The sequence below is a fragment of the Molossus molossus genome, unplaced genomic scaffold (assembly GCF_014108415.1).
Source record: "Molossus molossus isolate mMolMol1 unplaced genomic scaffold, mMolMol1.p scaffold_m16_p_8, whole genome shotgun sequence".
NCBI lineage: Eukaryota > Metazoa > Chordata > Mammalia > Chiroptera > Molossidae > Molossus > Molossus molossus.
Window position 1 is genome coordinate 96,800,682 of NW_023425402.1, and position 20,836 is coordinate 96,821,517.

General features: G+C 34.4%; 1 protein-coding gene across 5 annotated transcripts in view; it reads left to right on the forward strand.

The window, feature by feature from the left end:
• The window catches only part of STXBP5 (syntaxin binding protein 5), a 162,812-nt gene that overhangs the window by 52,187 nt on the left and 89,789 nt on the right, over positions 1 to 20,836 (forward strand). For all 5 annotated transcript variants that reach the window (XM_036248364.1, XM_036248365.1, XM_036248366.1 and 2 more), the window contains exons 5-8: positions 5,021 to 5,155; positions 6,787 to 6,850; positions 11,676 to 11,759; positions 13,845 to 13,968. In XM_036248364.1, coding sequence (XP_036104257.1) covers positions 5,021 to 5,155; positions 6,787 to 6,850; positions 11,676 to 11,759; positions 13,845 to 13,968 — 407 coding nt within the window. The remainder of the gene's footprint in view (positions 1 to 5,020; positions 5,156 to 6,786; positions 6,851 to 11,675; positions 11,760 to 13,844; positions 13,969 to 20,836) is intronic.

Consider the following 20,836-nt stretch of genomic DNA (forward strand, 5'->3'; position numbering starts at 1 on the left):
AGATTTCTGTCTGCCGCCCCAGGGAAGGGCTCACCAAAGGAACAAAGACCTCTGACAGCACGTTTGTCCTGGAGAAAGCCCCCTCTCCAGCGCTCGCTCCAGTGCCAAACAGCTCAGTTCTTCCCTGGATGTCTCTGGTGCCCCTCGAGCTGCCTCCCCTCCAAGCTCAGAGGGAGAGAGTCCGACAAGTTCGTGCGCGGGCCCTTTAAGGAGCTGCCTGGGGCTCCAGCGGCGTCAGCTTCTCTGAGCCTCAGTTCCCGCTGGTTTTCCAGCCAGAAGTGATGGGGATTCTCTTCCTGGCACTGGAACCCTGAGCAGGGCACCTGGTGTGGGACGGGGACCCCTCAGTCCTCAGGAAGGACCTTCCCAGCCGAGGTGTCCTCCTGATTTTTATCCGCCACACGTGGGTGTGGGACCAGCCCGTCTGGCCACCGTGGGCTCTCGCACCTCCACCCCTCCTACCAGTCTGGATGTGGCTGCTGCTTTAATTACGTAGTTGTAGGACTTCCATTCAGCCTGATTTCTGGTAGTTTTGAATGACAGTTGTTCTGTAGTTTAGTTGTAACTTTGATGTGATTGTGGGAGGACGCGATACTGCGTTTACCTACGCTGCCATCTTGACCGGAAGTCTGATTGTATTTTTTAAAGAAGTGAACAAGACTTATTCGAGAGACAATATTAAAGTCTTGGTGCTTAAGTGAACTTACTAAGTTTCTTCTTAAAGTGTTCATTATTAAATAGTTTGTTCTCACTTCTGAAAAATGTAAAGATGCTTAATATTTCCCAGAAATATACCTTTGTTTTGTCGTTGACTCAGGAAAAAAGAAATCTTAGCATGGAGGCTAATGTTGAGAAACAAGTCTAGGAAAATATTCCAGAATTTTTTCTGAACAGTGAAGATTTTATTCTTACTTTGCTGCTTTGAATATTTGAGAAATAACTGCTGTGTGCTGTTACTGTACTAGGAATAGAAAATGTTGTATGATATGTATCTAAAATCTCTGCCTGTAAGTAGGTAAGTTCAGATTTTGTAAGCATATTATATATTTAAATAATTTTGTTAGTATTAAAAATCAAGAATGGGTCATGTAATGCTATTAAGCAAGTTGGAAGCTACTGCTTTTGTAGAGTGAGGAATAATGGAGGACTGCATACAGTGGAACAGAGCACGAAACTGGATATTCTGGGTCTTTTTGTTTGTTTTTTGTCAACTGGTTGTTTAACCATTTTTTTTGAATTTCAAAAATGTTTAGCTATATTCATGTTTTAGTTAAGGCACATTTCAAATGAAATTGTTGCTTTTAGATGTTTATTGCATTGTTTTTTCTTATATTTGGCATGCTATTGCTTTTATTTTATTTTAATTTTTATATTTTTAGATTCTGCATATAAGAGAGATCATACAATATTTGTCTTTCTCTGTCTGATTTATTTCACGTAGCATAATGCCCTCGAGGTTGTCTCAAATGGCAAGATTTCATTGGAATATTACAATGGAATATTATACACACACACACACACACAAAATGCTTTCTTAATCCATTTATTCATTGATGGACACTTAGGTTGTTTCCATGTCTTGGCTATTGTAAATAATGCTACAGTGAACATGGGAATGCATATATCTTTCAGGTCAGTATTTTCATTTCCTTCGGATAATTACCAAGAAATGGAATTGCTGGATCATGTAGTAGTTCTAGTTTACATTTTTTGAGGCACGTCTACACTGTTTCAGTGGCTGTACCAATTTACATTCACCACCTGGACACAAATGTTCTGTTTTCTCTACTACTTTATTTACTTCATCTAGTTTAAATTTACCTATAACTTTTAATTGGTATAATATCATTTTGTTTTAATAGTAATTAGCTAATTGAACATGTAACTGTGTAGGCTTCATTTTAACCATATACTAGGCTTTGTCTTATTTGATCCTCAGGTGAACACTGTGAGTGAGACAGGTGTGCTTTAGTGCTTAGAAACTGAGCCTCTGAGAGGTTGACTAAGGTCATATGCTGGTGAGTGGCAGAGCTGGAGGTTAAATTCAGGCAGTCTAACTCCAGCGCTTGCTATTATATATTAATCAGAATGACCATCTGTTTTCATAATTCCCCAATCCACAAATCTCTGAAAACAAAAAATTTTAAAACAGACTTATTGAGATATAATGGGCAAATAATAAATTGTACGTATTTGAAATGTACAATTTGATGTTTTAACGTAGATGTGTATGGCATGAAACTGTCACCACAATCAAGATAAGGAACCTACCCATCACCTGAGAATGTTTTCCTTGTGGTTAATCCCTTCTCTCTCTATTACTAGTCTCTACCTCTGTACCCCTGTACCTTTGTAATCTCCAGGAAACCATTTTCTATTTTACATAAATTGTATATAAATGGAATCATAACAATATGCCCTTGTTTTTCTGGCTGCTTTTATTGTAAGAATTTTGAGATTCATCACTGTTGTTTCATGTATCATTAGTTTTTGTTTGCTTGTTTGTTTGTTTTACCTCTCATTAGTATTCTAAGTATATAACACAATTTGTTCATTCATTTACTTGTTGATGGATATTGGGGTTGTTTCCAGTTTTTGGCTATTACAAAGCTGCTATGATCATTTGTATACGTGTCTTGTTATAGGCATATGCTTTTCTTTCTTTGGGTAAATACATATGAATGGAGTGGGCCTAGCATATGGTGGATGTATGTTTGATTTTTTTACTGTCAGTGACTGTAATTAATGATACTGTTATACATATTTGAAAGTTGGTAAGAGAATAGATCTTCAAAGTACTCATCCCATTCTAACTTTATATGTGGTGATAGATATTAGCTAGACTTATTATAGTGATCTTTTCACAATATACCCATACATAGAATCATTATGTTGTACATCTAAAACTAATATAATGTTGCCCTGGCCGGTTTGGCTCAGCGGTTAGAGCATTGGCCTGCGGTCCAGAGAGACCCGGGTTCGGTTCCTGCCAAGGGCACGGTACCTCAGTTGCAGTTTGTCCCTGGCCCTGGTTGGTCGTGCATGCAGGAGGCAGCCACTCGATGTGTCTCTTTCACGTCGATGTTTCTCTCTCTCTCTATCCCTCTCTATTCTTCTCTCTCCCTCTCACACTCTATCTGAACAAAAAATGGAAAAATGTCCTCGGGTGAGGATTAAAAAAATAATAAATAAAAAAATGAAATTAATATAATGTTATATGGCAAGTATGTCAATTAAAAACTAAACTGCCTAAAATCTCTCAAAAACATTGTGTTTATAAAATGCTACTCCCATATTAATTAATATGTAAAACATGGATTATGTACCTTTCTAAAATCTAGAAAACTCTGAATTCTGAAACCTAAGTGACCCTAAAGCTTTCAGAATGGTACTATGAACTTAGGCCTTGTGAAGTAATAACGTACTATAAAATGATGTTTTGGGTCAGTAGACTTTTCTGTGCTGTTAAATACACATAAATCATTTAGAAAGGTGACATGTTATCTTATAAAACATTCAACAGAAAATACAGACAGTGAACCTTAAGGATTAGTCTCAATGAGCATACCTATAGAAAATAGTGAGATAATGAGTTGCATGTACATTTATTTGATAAATGCTTTCATCTAGACAATTCTCAGTAATGAAATTGTGTGTTAATGGAATAGCAAATGTTCTGTATGCTGTATCTTGCCTAATACCTAGTGTGAGTATTGACAGTCTAGCAGTGATTATCAGTTTATTATTCTAAGTGCTATTCCATTGAAATTTAGTCTATTTTGAAAAACACAATTAGAATTTGAAAGGATGAGCATTATATGGTTTCATAACATGTTACCTTTTTTTTTTCCCTAATAAGTGCTACTAAAAAGACTAGATTGTTTCCATTGTTTGCTTTGAAATCAAATGAGCTCATACAGAAAAAGTTTGAAATTGTTGGAATGATAATAAAATGTAATACATACGTGTAAATTATTATAATTTGTCAATGAAGACCTCTCATATCATCAGGATGCAGGAGGAGATAGTTGTTATATTCCAGTTGCATTGTCTAAGCCTGAGTACAGAGGATCTCTGCCCTTCCAGAGGCTTACAAGTTAGTGAAGAGAATAGACCCTAACTCTTCTTACAAGGCAAACCTGATAGAAATACAAAAATATTGGTACTATATCAGATTGAATGAAGGTGGTATTTGAACTGCTTATTGAACAAAAGAAAAATATGGGAAGACCATTTTGCCTGGAAGGAATAGTATGCATGGATCCTGAGAGAGATTAGTGTTTAATAACTTCTGAGAAATATAGTAGCACATGGGGGTGATGCAGTATTGAACTCAGTTTGTTGCTTAAATGTTAAGTTGTGATGTTCCTAAAGTTACACAGTTAGTGGATGACATGGTCAAATTTGAAACATATAAGTTGGCCCTACATCCATGGATTCTGTATCCACGGATTTTACATCTGCAGATTCAGCCAACTGCACATCAGAAATATTCAGGGAAGAAAAAGGCCTGCAGTGGTTGTTGCATCAGTACTGAACGTGTACAGACTTTTTTCTTGTAATTATTTTCTGAACAATACAGTATAAAACCATTTACATAACATTTACATAGTATTAATTATTAGAAGAAATATAGAGATGATTTAAAATATACAAGAGAATTGTGTAGGTTATCCTCAAATATGCCATTTTGTATAAGGGACTTGAGCATCCATAGCTTTTGCTCAGGGAAAAGGTTGCAGGATTCCCCAAGGATACTGATGGATAACTGCTCTAACTTCAAAACTTATCTCCTTTCTATCATGCCTTGCTGTCTATTTACTGTAAAGCCTTATGTTTGAATATGCATAAGTTTAATTAGCATAATTAGGTAGTAATCACAACGAGTAGGTAAATCTGATGATTGTGTATCATTTTCGTTTTTCGTTAGTTACATACGTCATGATTAACCCTCTACTACAGTTAATAGAATATATCATACATTTAAAAACATTTTTTAAAAATATATGTTCTCTTGCAGGATTACATTTTGCCATTTGCCTTTCCAGAGTAAGTGGCTCTATGTGGGCACTGAACGAGGTAATATACATATTGTCAATGTGGAGTCCTTCTCACTCTCAGGCTACGTCATTATGTGGAATAAAGCCATTGAACTGTGAGTTTGAACAAATACTGTGTATCTTAAGTATCAGTACCATATATGATAATATTCGATAATAGCTAATCATTAAATTCATATTGAATTTTATATCTGTCAGACATTCTTGATATTAAATATAGATTAGTCTTTTGTAGGTATTGTCCTGTTGGCAGTTTGTACATTTAAATGCTTTATATACAGGGTTAGGCAAAAGTAGGGTTACAGTTGTGATTACATGAAATAGAGTTTATACTTATCATTTATTAATTATTGTATTATTTTCCATACAAACACCTGTAATGCTACTTTTGCCCACCATACACTCACACACACACACACACACACATATGCTTGTGTTCACATAAGTATCAACTGTAGCACAAGTTTAATGAAAACATTATTCTTATTAGGAGAAAAACACTTCCTTTTATCTTTTTTTCTTTTTATTTCAAATGCTTGTCATGGCCCACTAAGTTGATTTTATGACTCACTAATGGGTTGCCACCAATGTCTGTAAAACATTGATCTAAACTACTACTTGATATGTTTTAATAATTAACAAATGTAAATGTTTGCCATGTAACATTGCAAAATTAATTTGACAGTTAATTTTTCTTAATTTTGATATAATGATCGTTTTCATTTTCCAATAACAACAACAAAAACTGGGTGAGCTAAAGGGCCTTAAGAATTCTAACTTTTAGTGCTAACTTTTCACTCTTAGAATCTTATTAAGTTTTTTCTTATATAATTCAGACATAAAATCAAAATTTAAGGATATCGGCAAGATTCATTTTCATTGTTTGTCTTTGTTTTTAAACAAATCTGAATTTTTGCACTCCACTGATTTTTGTATCACTTTGACATAATGATAAATTTGTGGCATATTTCTTAAGTAGTGTGTTTGTGCAGGTATAATAGTATATTAAGCCTGGTTTTCATTCCTGTGGTAGGATCATTATGATCATATGTCAGTCCCTTGATACAAGGTGTGGGTTTTTGTGGCCTGCTGTTTGCATTGATCCCAGCATCTAGTGGGTAAGTCTGGTGTAGGTGTCTGTGTGGTTTCACAGATGGCTCTCATGAAGTGAACTGGTCTTTCAAACCTGAGTTTATGAACAGAGAGGAGCTTATCCATGCAGTATAGGCCTCAGTTCAACTATATTCTTATCTGCATGACTTCTTTTTTCTGAGCAAGTATAGGTGACATTACTTTTGTTGATTTAAAAAATGAATTTTTCCTGTTTTTAGTGTGAACTATGGAACTGGATGAGATGCCCTAATTGGAGGCTAGAATTAAGTAAAATAAGCAATATTTTTAGATGCTGCTTTATTTAAAAATACTAACTGAGAATTCTACCATGAGAATAGATTTTCTGTGCTAAAATACTAAATTGAAGATTCTTCTCTATACACAAAGTGTACTTAATAGTAAATTTTGCTTACTTGTATCAACTTGTCACTATATTTCCTCTGATTTCTATTAAGAGCTAAATATCTGTTAGTGATCACTTATTGAAATGTTTACATCCTTTATAAATATATCTTTATTTTTTCATTCATTGTTCTGATTGTGATGAATACATAATTGTGTTGAAAATTTTAGCTGACAAAAAAGGAATCTTACTAACTTTTTCTTTTTTTAGGTCATCTAAATCTCATCCAGGACCTGTTGTCCATATAAGTGATAATCCAATGGATGAAGGAAAGGTAGAATTTTTTCTAAAAAATGTTTTTATTACCTAAATGTATAAATTTTGGCATTTTTTTTAAATGTGCAAATTATTCAAGGCGTACCTTGAGAAGTTCAGATTAGTAACAAAGGTTGCATTGCTTTTTATACCTTATGTGAAACAAGTGAAAGAATTAGAATCATTTACAATTTTAAAGAACAACAGTAATAACAACAACAAAAACCCTAAAACAAGTTAAGTTTAACAGAAACAAAGGTTATTTATTTTTGGCTTATTCAAAATATTTTCTGAAATTTTCTCATAATCCTCACAAAAACTGTTTTCTTTAGATTTTGAATTCTTTTTAGCACTTGAATTATACAGTTTTTATAGCAGTTAATTATAAAATCATATGTTAAGTTGTCTTTACATCTTATCTTCCCTAAATTTTTCTTTATAAATAGCTTGGATTAATAATATACAAAAATTTTTAAATGTTACTTAATTCTTTTATACTCAGAAACCAGTTTTATGCAGTTAGTATCTAGCTTTGTTAATTTAGTCTTGTTAAATATATTTAAAAATAATAAAACTTCCTTTTCCATAAATTTTTATTTCTTAATTCAACCAATCTTTTAGGTAATTCTATTTAAAGATAGAATGTCTATGTAGATAATTTTATGATATTAGCCTGTGTAAATACCAGGAAATTTATCACTATCAGAAATCAGTGAAATGAAACTTGTGAATTTTGTGAAATTTACCCAGGCTTTTCCTTTCCCTAAGTAGTGGGAGTGACCAGTCTACAGGTTGTATGACACTGTTCTCTTTTTTGCCACTGGGAAAACCAAAGGTTGGCTGTACTGTTTGTAGTTAATTTATAATTATAAAATTGTATGTTTTGAGAGAAACTACATGAAGCAAGTTTTAGTAAGCTGTATATTCACTTTATTTTCTTTGGTTCATGACACGTGTTTAAAGGCAAGTCTTTGGGTGAGAGACATGATGGGAGAATTGAAAAATTTCCTTCCTTCTGCCTTGAATTGATCACTAAGCCATTTAAATCCTTCCTTTGTAGTGTCTCTCTTCTATTCCATCTCATTTGGGGCCAAGGTAGTTAAAGGCATTTCAATCCATTCTTGAATCATTTCCAGATCAGTCTTCCTAGAGTGCCATTTTAATCTCACTTCTCTCCTGTTCAAACGTTTTCAGTGGTTCTGCTGTATCTAACAAAGTTTCCTTAAAGGTAGTGTTGGGCTCTTTCTGAACATCTTCACCCAAATGCTATACTGGCGCAAATTATTATTGTTTCCCAAATGTGAGCTGTTCTTTGCGGCCTCCATGTCTTGTTTATGTAAATCCCTGGGTTTGGAATTCTTTCAGGTAGTCTTATTTGATGATATTCTATCTCTGATAAATTCCTACCCCAATTTTAAGGCTCAGATTAAATATATTTTTGTAATATTTTCTTCTGACAATTCTGATAGAAAATGCTTTCTCCCACTTCCAAATTCACTAGCACCTTATTTGTGTAAACTTTACAGTATTTACCACATATTGCCTTGTATGAGAAATGTGTGTATAGGTCAACTTTAAAAAAGTTCTGTGAACACAGAGATAATATTTATGCAAGTTTATATTTCCCATAGTACTCAACGTACAATGTAAATAGTAACTGCTCAGTATATACTTAATTCATTGCATAAATAAATTTTGTATGATAGTTTATATCATCCCCATTTTTTGAAACCTGCATTATATTATTCTCCTTAGTTCCCAGAGTTAATCTCATTGAAACATATTTGAAATATTAACATGCTTGAATAGATTATATTGGCTTCTATTTATTGAATTCTACTTTATATTAGGCACTGTGCTGACTACATTATATAAACTATTCCATTTGATTTTTACAACAAATATAAGTGAGATATCATTACTATTTTGCAGATGATGAGGCAGAGACCTGGTGGTGTTATGTGGTTAAGTAGTACAAAGTTAGGTATTTGTGGACCTGGGATTTTGAACACTGATTTCTCTGATTTCAACCCCAGAACTCCCTCCATTATACTGCATTTACTCTGTAAAATATATAGATCAGTTGTAGAGAGTTGTATGTATATTCAGTGTACCCACTGATGTTTTTTATGAGAGAATAATGAAAAGGAAACTAGTCAGTACTACATACATTACTTAACATCTCTGAGTTATAAAATATTCTAGTGGGAATAAGCATTGAAAGAATCTTCCAAGTTTAAGTACTGTATTTTTAAGTTAGGTCTTCTATTTTTAATATTTAGGAGGTTATGGGAATTAAAGTCTAATCAGTTGGCACAGATTTCTTACATCTTAGGATATTAGATTTAACTTGAAGGGTTAAAGTTTACTGCAGCCCTTTTATGTTATTAAGATCTGGAGAAGTAAAATTTTTTCTGTAAAGTTACGTGGCTACCAAGTGGCAGATCTAAGGTAAGATCTTAGGTTATCTGTGACCTGAACAATCCAATGCTCTTTACACTGTACATCAATTCTTCAATTTTTATCTTTTTTCATCTCTTTTTATTTTTGAAGTTCTTCTGTTCTCCCATTAGAAAATGACATAATTACATATCCAAGATATTTGGAAGGATTAGTAAAAGGTAAAGGAAATAAATACCAGTTTTCCCCAGAAGGTGTGTATGTGTAAGATTGCCTAGGAAAGAGGAGTTTGGGAAATGACTGGCTCCTTCAAATGCACTGTAGTCTGAAATCTACTAAATTCTATTTCATTAAAATTACTGGGTCTGCCCCAAACTTTATTCATATCTCAGGTTACATGAATGATTATTAACTGCCTACTGATTACTTATGTATTCATTAAACAAATTGTTGAGTGTCTAATATGTATTAGGTGGCTATTAGAGGCATGTAGATGAAAATTCATGTACTGGCATAGGAGGAGCATCTTTTTTTTTTCTAGAGGAATTGGGTAGGCTTACCCAAGGAAGCAACACTAAATTAAGACTTTAAAATGAATAAAACATTGCTTAGTAAATAAAAGGAAAGGAGGATCAAGCGGAGGGAATACTGAGATTTGGAAAATGCTAGGGTCGGGGAAGGAGGACAGCAGAGGTTGGATAAGCAGTGGATGGTTTATAAGGCAAGAACATGCATTCCATTCTGAAATTTACTCATTCACAAAGATTTATTACCAACAACAGATCAGTCCCTGTGTCTTATGTTAGAAGTACAGTGGTGAATAAGATAAAACCAATCCTTGTTTAAATAGACCAGTGTTATTGTCTAAAAGAGAATTAAGACACAGCAAAGGCCATTATTGTATTGTGTAGTGACCCTTCAGATTAAAAACAGTACAGAGTATTATTGGAGCACATAGGAAAGCATTGACTTATACTTGGCTTCACTTCACAGAAGAATTGATAGCTAAAAGGACATCTGAAGAATTAGTAGGATTAGTCAGGCAGAACATGACATTCGAATAGAGTGGCCCAGTAGGAAGACAGCATGTGCAAAGTCTCCAAGGAAAGAGAGAGCCTGAATTAAGAGATATACTAGAGTATATTGGGTACGAAATGTGTGGTAATAGATGAAGCCGGAGAGGTAAGCAGAGGACAGACCATGACATATCCTATAAATAATATTATTGAGTTTGAACTTTATCCTAAAAAATGTTTTTAATAAAAGCATACAGTACATGATCAGGTTTGCATTTTAGAACTATTATTGCAGCTACAATATGGAAGGGGTTAAAAAAGGAGCAAGACTTGGCATTGGGGGCGAGTAGAGACTAGAAAAGAGATTTTTGTGTCTTTTTTTCAAGTTATAGTTGACATTCAGTATTATATTTGTTTAGTTTCAGGTGTACAACATAGTGATTAGACATTTTTGTACCTTATAAAGTGATCACACCCCAGAGATCGTTGTCTTCAACCAAGAGCAAGGTATTGGAGGTGGAGGAAAGTAAATTAGAGAGATGACAGAATGTAATTTTATTTTATTTTTTTTTCTTTCTTGATTTGAGAGAGAGAGGAATGGAGAGGGAGAGAGAGATAGAAACACCGATGAGAGAGAACATCAACTGGCCGCCTCCTGCATGCCCCTCACTGGGGATGGGGCCCACAACCTGGGCATGTGCCCTGACTGGGAATCGAACCGGCTACCTCTTGGTGCATGGGTCGATGCTCAACCACTGAGCCACACTGGCTGGGTGATAGAATGTAATTTTAAAATTACTTGATTTTACCTGATAGGAGGAGAAACCAGAGTTAAGATGACCCCCAGGTTTTTGCCTGAGCAACCTAATGAATGTTGAGATAAAGAATGGTGAGAGAGACACTGCAACAGAGAATACTAAAGAAGGGTAAGGAGGAAAATAATGATTCACTTTTGGACACATTTACTTTGAAGTTCTTGAGTAGATAAGTGGAGATGTGGCCACTGGAATTATGAGTCTAAATCTCAAGAGGAATCTAGGCTGGACATAATTCGGAACTAATTAATATATAAATGAATAAGTGAGATTACCTGATAATGTGTTGAATTAGGAAAGTTTGAACTCTAAAGCACATACAAATGCTAATTTGTATTGCTAATTTATTATATATTATTAAAAGTGTACACTGAGCACTTCAAAATGGTAGGTTTCTTTTTCAAAAAACTTGTATATGTTGAGTCCCTAATCAAAGGCAGTGTGGTATTCTCATTTCTCATAAATGTGATTAATAATTAGCAATGCAAATCTTTGTATTACAATTTTATATTGGAAGCATATTAATGATAATAGTTATCTTTGTTGTTAGAAATGAAATGCTTTATATGATTAATATCATTCCTAGGTAATGTGGCATTTTCTTTTGTTACAGCTTTTGATTGGCTATGAATCTGGAACAGTAGTATTATGGGACCTAAAATCAAAGAAAGGTGACTACAGATACACATATGATGAGGTAAGAATATTATTTTGCTAATCAAAAGATATTGTTACCGTTGTTGGTTTTGCTCAGCTGTTAGAGTATCGGCCCTGGGAACAGAGGGCCATGGGTTTGATTTCCGGTCAAGGGCACATACCTGGGTTGCAGGTTTGATCCTCAGCCCCCATTGGGGTCATGTGGGAGGCAACAAATCGATGTGTTTCTCTCACATCAGTGTTTATCTCTCCTTCCCTTCCTCCCTCTCTTCCACTGTCTCTGAAAATCAATGCAAAAATATTCTCAGATGAAGATTAAGAACAACAAAAAAAAACACAAACAGAAAGACGTTGTCATGCCCTGGTTGGTGTGGTTCAGTGGTTGGAGCGTCAGCCCATGTACCAAATTGCTGAGGTTCGATTCCTAGTCAAGGGCATGTACCTGAGTTGCAGGTTCAGTCCCCAGCTCAGTGTTTGGGGCACTTGCAGGAGGCAACCAATCAATGTGTCTCTCTTACATGGATGTCTCTTTCTCTCTTTCTCTCCCACCCCCTCCCTCTCCCTCTGTCTCCCTTCTCCTTCCTCCCTTTCTCTCTCTCTAAGAATCAGTGGAAAAAATCCTTGGGTGAGGATTAACAACAACAAAAAAGTGATACCATTTCTCTAGTTCTGAGCAGCTTTTCTAATAAATTAATTGGGGGTGATTTTAGTTTAGGCACCTTTGTAACTGCAATAAAAAACAAAACACACAAAATTATTTTCTATAATAGATAATGTAAGTCACATACCTCAAAAGATACAAAAAAATATCTTTTCCAGCCCTGTCATTTGACCATCCAATTCTCTTAACCCAGGTACCAGTTACCAATTTTTCATGTATTTTTGCAGAGAGTATCCTGTATGCTTATAAGCAAATTAATAAACATTGTATTTTTTATCTAATGCTAATGACCATAATAATGCTGTAGATATTTGTAGTTTGTTTGTTGTAAGACCCAATTATAGATAGATTATGATTGATTGATAAATCATTTGTCTCTTTTAAACTGTAGACCTCTCCTCTCTTTTTACTTCCTGAGCTCATTTCTTCTTTTTTTTTGCCATTTATTTGTTGAAAATTAGTCTCCCCAAAAATGGATTTTTCTGGCTGCATTTCTATTGTGTTTAACTTTTTTTTTTTAACCTTCATATTTTCTATAAATTGGATCTTTTACTGAGGCTTGATCAAATTCAGGTTCATTTTTCACTTTTAGCGAGATTATTTCATAGATAATGCTCTTGTATCAGGTGGAATGTTAGTATGTGTGATATTAGCAGTCAGTGACATTCAAGACCTTGATCTATTACTGCAAAGTGGTTGCAAAATGAGAATGTTCTAAAGCTATACTTCCTTCTCTATTTGTATTAGTTAGGACACTGTAGTAAAGAGAGATTTCTTCTTATCTACTATTTAGTCACAGAGTAGTACAGTTCATATAGGAAAGGTAGGAGAAATGCTTTATTCTTTCCCTTTTTTTTCAATATTTGTTCTAAAGGAGCTGTTTTTCAGTAATCACAGTGGATATCAATTTGTTCCTATTTTTAGTTTTAGTTTGTACTCAAAGATTTAAAACTATTTGGTGTGCTTCAATATACTGAAGTTATTGGTATTGATTTTCAAATTGCTTCATCTTTGGACAAGGAACCTCCTTTACTTGGTTTCTGAGTTCTTTGGTGATAATAGTCTTGGATTGCATCCTTACTATCTGTTATAACAAAGTATACCCATTAATCTTGTATATTTCTGTTCCAAACTTAGAATAAGATGTTCTTCTATGAAAGTATAACTTCTTTCATTGTGTAATTTTATCTGCTGACCATAATTTGGATACTAGGAGTATTCATGATTTCCAGTTTAGTGAATAGAGCTAGGAAATGTGGAAATGGTTTTGCTTATTTGTTTGTTTTTAAGGTAAAAGGTGCCATGTCTTTGTATTGATTGTTTCAGTTTCAGAAATATAAAATTATCTTCAGTTTCAGAAATACAAAACTTTTTAAATGAAAATTAATTACAAAACTAATTATGAATAGTTTGGTATTTAAATAAAAATTTCTTTTAATGAAATTATTCACCCTTTTTCTATAGGCTATCCACTCTGTGGCTTGGCATCATGAAGGAAAACAATTTATTTGTAGTCATTCAGATGGCACCTTGACTATATGGAATGTGAGGTCCCCTGCTAAACCTATACAGACAATCACTCCACATGGTAAGAATATATCACTTTTAAACACTACCTAAATTGTGATGGACAGTAGACTGTTTTGTGTATGCATTTGAATTGGTTTTCTTTTTTTTTCTTAGGAAAAGGATGGGTCTAATTTTGATGGAATTAAAAATAATTAAACATATTGAAATAATATGTAACAACCATGTAATAAAATGTCAAATTAACTATATTTACAGTTTAAATAGTTCATTTGAACTTTGAGAAAATGAATGTTAAACTATCTTTTGAATATTGTTTCATTAGTAGTTCAAAAAGTAAATACTTTTGTAATATAGGACTTTTTAAGTTTTTGTCATCTCAGAGTTATCAATTTGCAAGTTGTTAATCTATATACACCAGTTTATTGAGATACTTGGAACTCTGCAGAAGGAATTTCATATATTAAAGTAGTGTCAAGGTACCCCAAGATTACCCTAGGTTTGATGATTCACTAGGAAAACGCAAGGGGATTCAGCAAAATGATGCAAAGCAAAATCGGTGAACAGAAAAGACATTGGAGTGAAATCTGAAGGGAACTATCCGCAAGTTCCCAAGAGTCTTCTTCCAGTGGGGTCACAACACACGCTTACTTCCTCTAGCAGTAAGTTATTACCACGTGACTGAAATACTTTCTATCAGTGAGGCTTACCTGAGTTCAGTTGTCCAGAATTTTTATTGGAGTCAGTCCATAGGTACCTTCTGCTTAGCACATACCAAAATTTCAGACTCCCACAAGGAAAGCAGGGATTCATCAGAAATCAACGTATTTGTGCAGACAACTGAGGCACAGTGTGCCACCCTTCAGTCTGGGAATGGTGGGAGCCACCTCAAAAGCCAGGTTACCAGATGCCAACCAAGAGCTAACCTCAAAAGCTAACATTTGTAGAGATAACAGTCTCAGGCCTGTTATGTTAACTTTTTCTTCGCAAATGGTATTTACAGAACCTTAAAAGAAGGTTTTATTGTGGCATTTATTAAAATAAAATTATGAAGGCCTTCTTTGAGGTGGAGCCCAGGAATTTGTATGTCTTTATTATCTGTATTCTCCAAAATCACCCTAAGAAATTCTTACCCAGCAAATCCAGGGAAATCATATTAAAGAAACTATTTTTTATATGGTAGTATATTGAAGAATATCCTTGTAGATAGTGCAATGTTTCATTGCTTTCTTTAAAATAGGAATGCCCACTTTTAAAAAAATTAGTACATTCTGAAATATTGCAATGTAGAAATTAAAGAAACAGCAAAATTTTAAACTTATTTTATCTATCTGTGGCAGTATGGGTTTCTAAACTTGTCTGTTTTTTGGTAAAAATAACAATTCTTGAAGCCACTGCTTTGTGGTAGCAGGCATCTTTCTGGAAAAGCACATATTTTAAATTTGTTACACATCTATTTTTACATGTATCCAGAAGATAACTTATGGTAGTAGGTTCTATTTTTCCTGAATACAATTTTTTTCTTTCTTCTATTAGTGCTTAGGTCCTTAATCTTGGTAGTACTCCTCAGAATTCTTGTAAATCATAAATCTTAGGCTCTCCCAAGCAAACTGAAACCTAGGAATCCAGAAAAAAAAAAAAAGTAGATGATTAGTTTAGAAATCTGTTAAATCCAGAGCAAACAAAAACTAGTATTGAAGATGGTAAAAATACTTAATATTAGTTTTTCAGTTTTAAGTTTATCTAATTTTTTGTTGAGAATAGTACAAAAATATTTGTGAACCATTTGAGAGAATATTGTCAAATTACTGTCTATTTACCCCTCGAATATATCTGTGTCTGTTTCTTAACACACCAGGGACATTTTGCTGTATCATCAAAGTTTGCCTTTTATCATATTATTTATATGTAAATTAGATTTAGTGTCATGTTTCTTTGATCTTTAATCTGGAACAGTTTTTGAGCCTTTTCTTGACTTTCATAACTGACAAATTTTGAATATTATGTAGGTCAGTTATTGTATAGAATGTACCTCAGTATGATTTTGTCTGATGTTTCTTCATGATTGGATTCAGGTTGCACCTTTTAGATAGGAATATCCTAAAGGGATTGATGTGTTCTTTTTGTATCCTTTCAAGTGGAACTTGTGTTTAATTTGTCCCTATTGGTGTGATCTTTTGATTAGGCTTCTGTCTGCTAGGTCTCTCCATTATAACATTATTCTTTGTCCCTTTGAAATTAATAAGTGTTTTTGATTGGTATTTATAATCAGTAAGTACTTTGACTTGAAGGACTACTTTGGGACTAGAAACATACTGTCCCTCATCACACTTGACCCACTGATTTTAGCATCTGATGATGTTTCTTGGCTAAATTATTATTGTGATGGTTGCCAAATGGTGATTTTCTATTTAATCTTGATCCTGTTTTTTTACTGAAAACTTCTGTTGTTGAAAGCCAACTTTTAGAAGTGGTATAGATAACTTTTTATAGAGTTTGTTATTTTAGCAAAAGAGGGTCACCAGCTAAAACTGTTTTTAAACAAACAAGACAAATTTTATTTAGTGTTTTTTAATATTAGAATTCAAACAAAAGTGTAAATAAAGAAAAATTTTTCTATGGCAGGTGTTAAGAAGTAGGATGGCGTTTGTTGCATAGTATAGCAGTCTAAAAATGTAGGTGATCAAAAGTATTTATTTATAAAATATGAATTATTTCTAACAGTTAGTAATGTTTACTGCTAGTGGTAAGTAACCTACCAAAGTGAAATTTATGTTAATGGCTGAGTTCAGTGGCAAAACTAAGTGCATTTGTATGCATTTAAGCACAAAAATATGTTTTTATATCATAAAGTATCATATTTTTTATATACCATATTTGTTGTTTATACTTTTCAGCATACTAAATATCTGATTTGATGGACTGAAATTTAGGTTTCTTTCCTCATTACTATTACTAAATTTAGGGTTTTTTCCCCTCTAATTAAAGTGTTATGGTCTCTTGATCTTATTTTCCAGCAAACAGTTGTGGTAAATTACTGTAAATGTATTAGACTTCTAAAATTTTGTCCAATTTGGATTTTTTCATGTTTAAATCCATTTAATGGTTAAGCATCTTATTCTTAAAAAACATTGATAAGTGTTAACCTTGATAGCCAGTAACTGATTGTACTTTAAGGCTCCTACCGGTATGATATTTAGTGTTAGAATACCTTAAGATGTCCTAAAGAATCTGTTTAGAAGACATAATGCTACACCAGCCTAACATAGAGTTTTGAGACCCATAGACTTGTGGTCAATTCCTGATTCCATAGTTTCTGGGTCTGTGACTTTGGGAAGTCAGTTAACATTTCTGAACCTCAGCATTCTCATCTATACATAGAGATAACGAGTGAAATGAAAGCACCTGGAAATTTTGCTTTGCTGATATATGGTTTTAATAAATACAAATCAGGATATGTTATTTACTTGGTAAGGTGGGACCAAGGATTAGGGTAGTATTTTCCAAAATATATTTCAAAATTACTAATTTTTTTATATTTATTATTTATATTAGTTTATATATTAATTTTATGTGGTTTTTCCAAATGTATTTGATTTTAGTATCTTTTATTTATTGAACATCTTGTGGTTCTTTTGTGTTTCATGAAATACACTTTAAGAAATGATGGCCTCGTGCTGGAACTATAATTGAATTATGAGAGTTCTCCAGATTTGCTGGTTATGTTCAGTCATTTTCCTTGAATGATGTCCTTTATTGCTAAAGTTGTTTGACAGTGACTCTTTCTGAGGGACATGGTTATTTAGATAGTGATAAAATGGCCAGCAAAGGGGAATAATTTGAATTCATTTAAGAATTTTTCTGATGTAATATAGGATAATTTTACTATAGGTATCAGAATGGTTGATAGTAGTATTTTTTTAAAGTGTCCATTTCTTTGTCTGAAATTATTCAACATAGGATTTTTTATTAACTGAAACAGGCAAAATAGTGATAGCTCCCTTTAATCTAGTTCTTATGAATATCAAAGAACATTTCCCTGTCACTCAAACAATCTGGAATGTAATTCTAGCTTTGCTTTATATGAAAAATCTTGTGAAGATCATTACTTTTCTCTGGGATTTAGTTTCATCATATGTAAAATGGCAGGATTGAATGAAGTCTAAACTTTTGTGCACATGTGGAAATTAAGCCAGATTTGGTTCCATCTATTGACTGCAAAGTCATTTCATCTTGTTAGGTTGTAAATCTGTATTTTTTTTTTTTTTTATCCTCACCCGAGGACATTTTTTTCACTTTTTGTTCAGATAGAGTGGGAGGGAGAGAGAGAGAGAGAAACATCTATGTGAAAGGGACACATCAAGTGGCCGCCTCCCACACAACCCAACCAGGGACAAACCGCAACCGAGGCACGTGCCCCCAGCGGGAACCGAACCCGGGTCTCTCTGGACCACAGGCCGATGCTCCAACCACTGAGCCAAACTGGCCAGGGCTAAACCTGTATTTTTGTATGGGCAGTCTAGGGAGTGAGCTCTGCTACTCTCTCTTTTAGCTTGTTTCTCTCTTATTACAGATGGCCTTTCATTGTTTAGGAGGGAAGAAACATGATAGTCATGGCATGGCTCACATGCAGTCATCATGGTTAAGTGATTTGCTGGTCCAGGGTTCCACAGAATCTGCCCTGTAACCGTGTGTGTGTGTGTGTGTGTGTGTGTGTGAGAGAGAGAGAGAGAGAGAGAGAGAGAGAGATTTATTAATTGCAGGGCTGGAATCCTGACTGTGCGTATGTGATGATTTTCAAAGGAAATGGAGATGCTGGATGGTCAAAATGAATAGGTGTCCACCTATAGGTAATGGCATTTTAAAATTTGGTTTCTGGCCCTGGCCGGTTTGGCTCAGCGGTTAGAGCGTCGGCCTGCGGTCTGAAGAGACCCGGGTTCGGTTCCCGCTAAGGGCACGTACTTCGGTTGCAGTTTGTCCCCGGCCCTGGTTGGTCGTGCGGGTGGCAGCCACTCGATGTGTCCCTTTCACGTCGATGTTTCTCTCTCTCTCTCTCCCTCTCTCTCCCTCCCACTCTATCTGTGCAAAAGTTGGAAAAATGTCCTCGGGTGAGGATAAAAAAAAAAAAAGTAAAATTTGGTTTCTGGAGCTTATTCATCAGTTCAGTCAATAAATGTATCAAAGAATAAACCATGATTGAGGAACTTCTATTACGGGTTACTGAATGAAAACTTGAATCTAAGTTCTCATAAATAAGTCATTTTAGTATTTTAAGGATGTGACATACACATAATTATATTACTCTCTTAAGATTCACCTAAAGTATTAAATTTCAATAAGTAATAAAAACATACTTTAGTTCCTTACATTGTTCATTACAAAGCTTATCCCATTTTATATATTTGAAAGGACTTAACCTAACTCCACAGAGCATACTCAGAGTAATGTTTTTATTTAAAGTCAAAGGATGTGAGGCATCAGAAAGAGAATGCAGGCAAGCATTCTGACAGATACCCCATATGGAAGCCTTATGTGCTCACATGAATGGTGCTGTCTCCTAGCTGCAGCCATCAGGATCTGACTTCTAGGGATGCGAAGAGAAACTCTCAGGGAGGCCCTTCAAATGATCAAGCCAGTCTTGCCAAACTAGTTAAACCAGTTGCCAGCCTTTAGTAAAGCTACTACACTGGGGTAATCAAGGAAGTTTGGGGAGTATTGGATCTTGAACAAGCACATCATAAATCCTATTGCCTTTAGCCAAGAGTCAAAAACTAGGTATGTATGTGTATCCAGTCCAGCTGTAAATCAGCTCTGTCTCCACACTTACTAAGAGAAGAATACCCTCCCCATTTCAGACTCTTATTATTAATAATGTGATTTTCCAGTTTGAATCATTTTTTTTCCTTAGAACATCACTCACTGTTCAATAGAATATAATGTGAGCTATATGTATAATTTTTAAATTTACTAGTAACCATACTAATAGTAAAAATAAATACGTCTTTTGATTTAGACCCCCTGAACTCTCCTCCCTAGAGATAACATCTGGGCCACAGTTGTATTTTAGCTCCAGGCCCAGAAAAGCAGCAGAACCAGACAAGCAATGCCAAGGCTGACCTCAGGACCAACTGTGCGTTGGGTAATAAACCCCTGTCCAGCCAGTCAGTCAGTGGAGACCCCGACCCTGAAAGGACACACCTGGAAAGCTGCTGAATATTCTATTGAGATCTTCCCCTGGGACCTCCCCTGAAATCTCCACCCTTAAAACCCTTAGGAAGGAGGACCAAGGACACTTTCCCTCCCCTTTCTTACCCCCTCACTTCTGAGCTCCAAGGGCCCTTCTTTTGCCTCTAAAACTTGTTTCCTAAGCCCATCTATTCTATGAATTACTTCTTCTACCTCTGTGATGTTCTAATAAATATTATCTTTAAAAAAAAAACAGGTAAAGATAATTTTAATAATAACTTTTATTTAACCAAAAATATGCAAAATATTATCATTTCAATATGTAATCAATATACAAAACAGATATTTTACATTCTTTCTCTCTCTTTTTTTTTTTTTTGTACTCTTTGAAATCTAGTGTGTATTTTATACTTAAAACACATCTTAACTTGGAGTAGCTACACATCAAGCGTTCAGTCACATGTGAGTGGTGGTTACCACACTGGATATCTAGCTCTAGCCTGAGAACATAACTGCTGCACCAGTACTGTATCCTTGAGAAAATGTGCTCTGCATTCTGAATGCAAAATAGAAACTTAGGAAACACTCATTTTTAATACGTCTTTTCATTCATTCATTCATTCAACAGACATTTATTGACCACCTCCTGTGTATCAGAGATTAAATACTGGATATATATTGCCCTTGAAGAACTCATAGTCCAGTGAATGAAAATGATCTATAAAACTGACAACTGTATTACA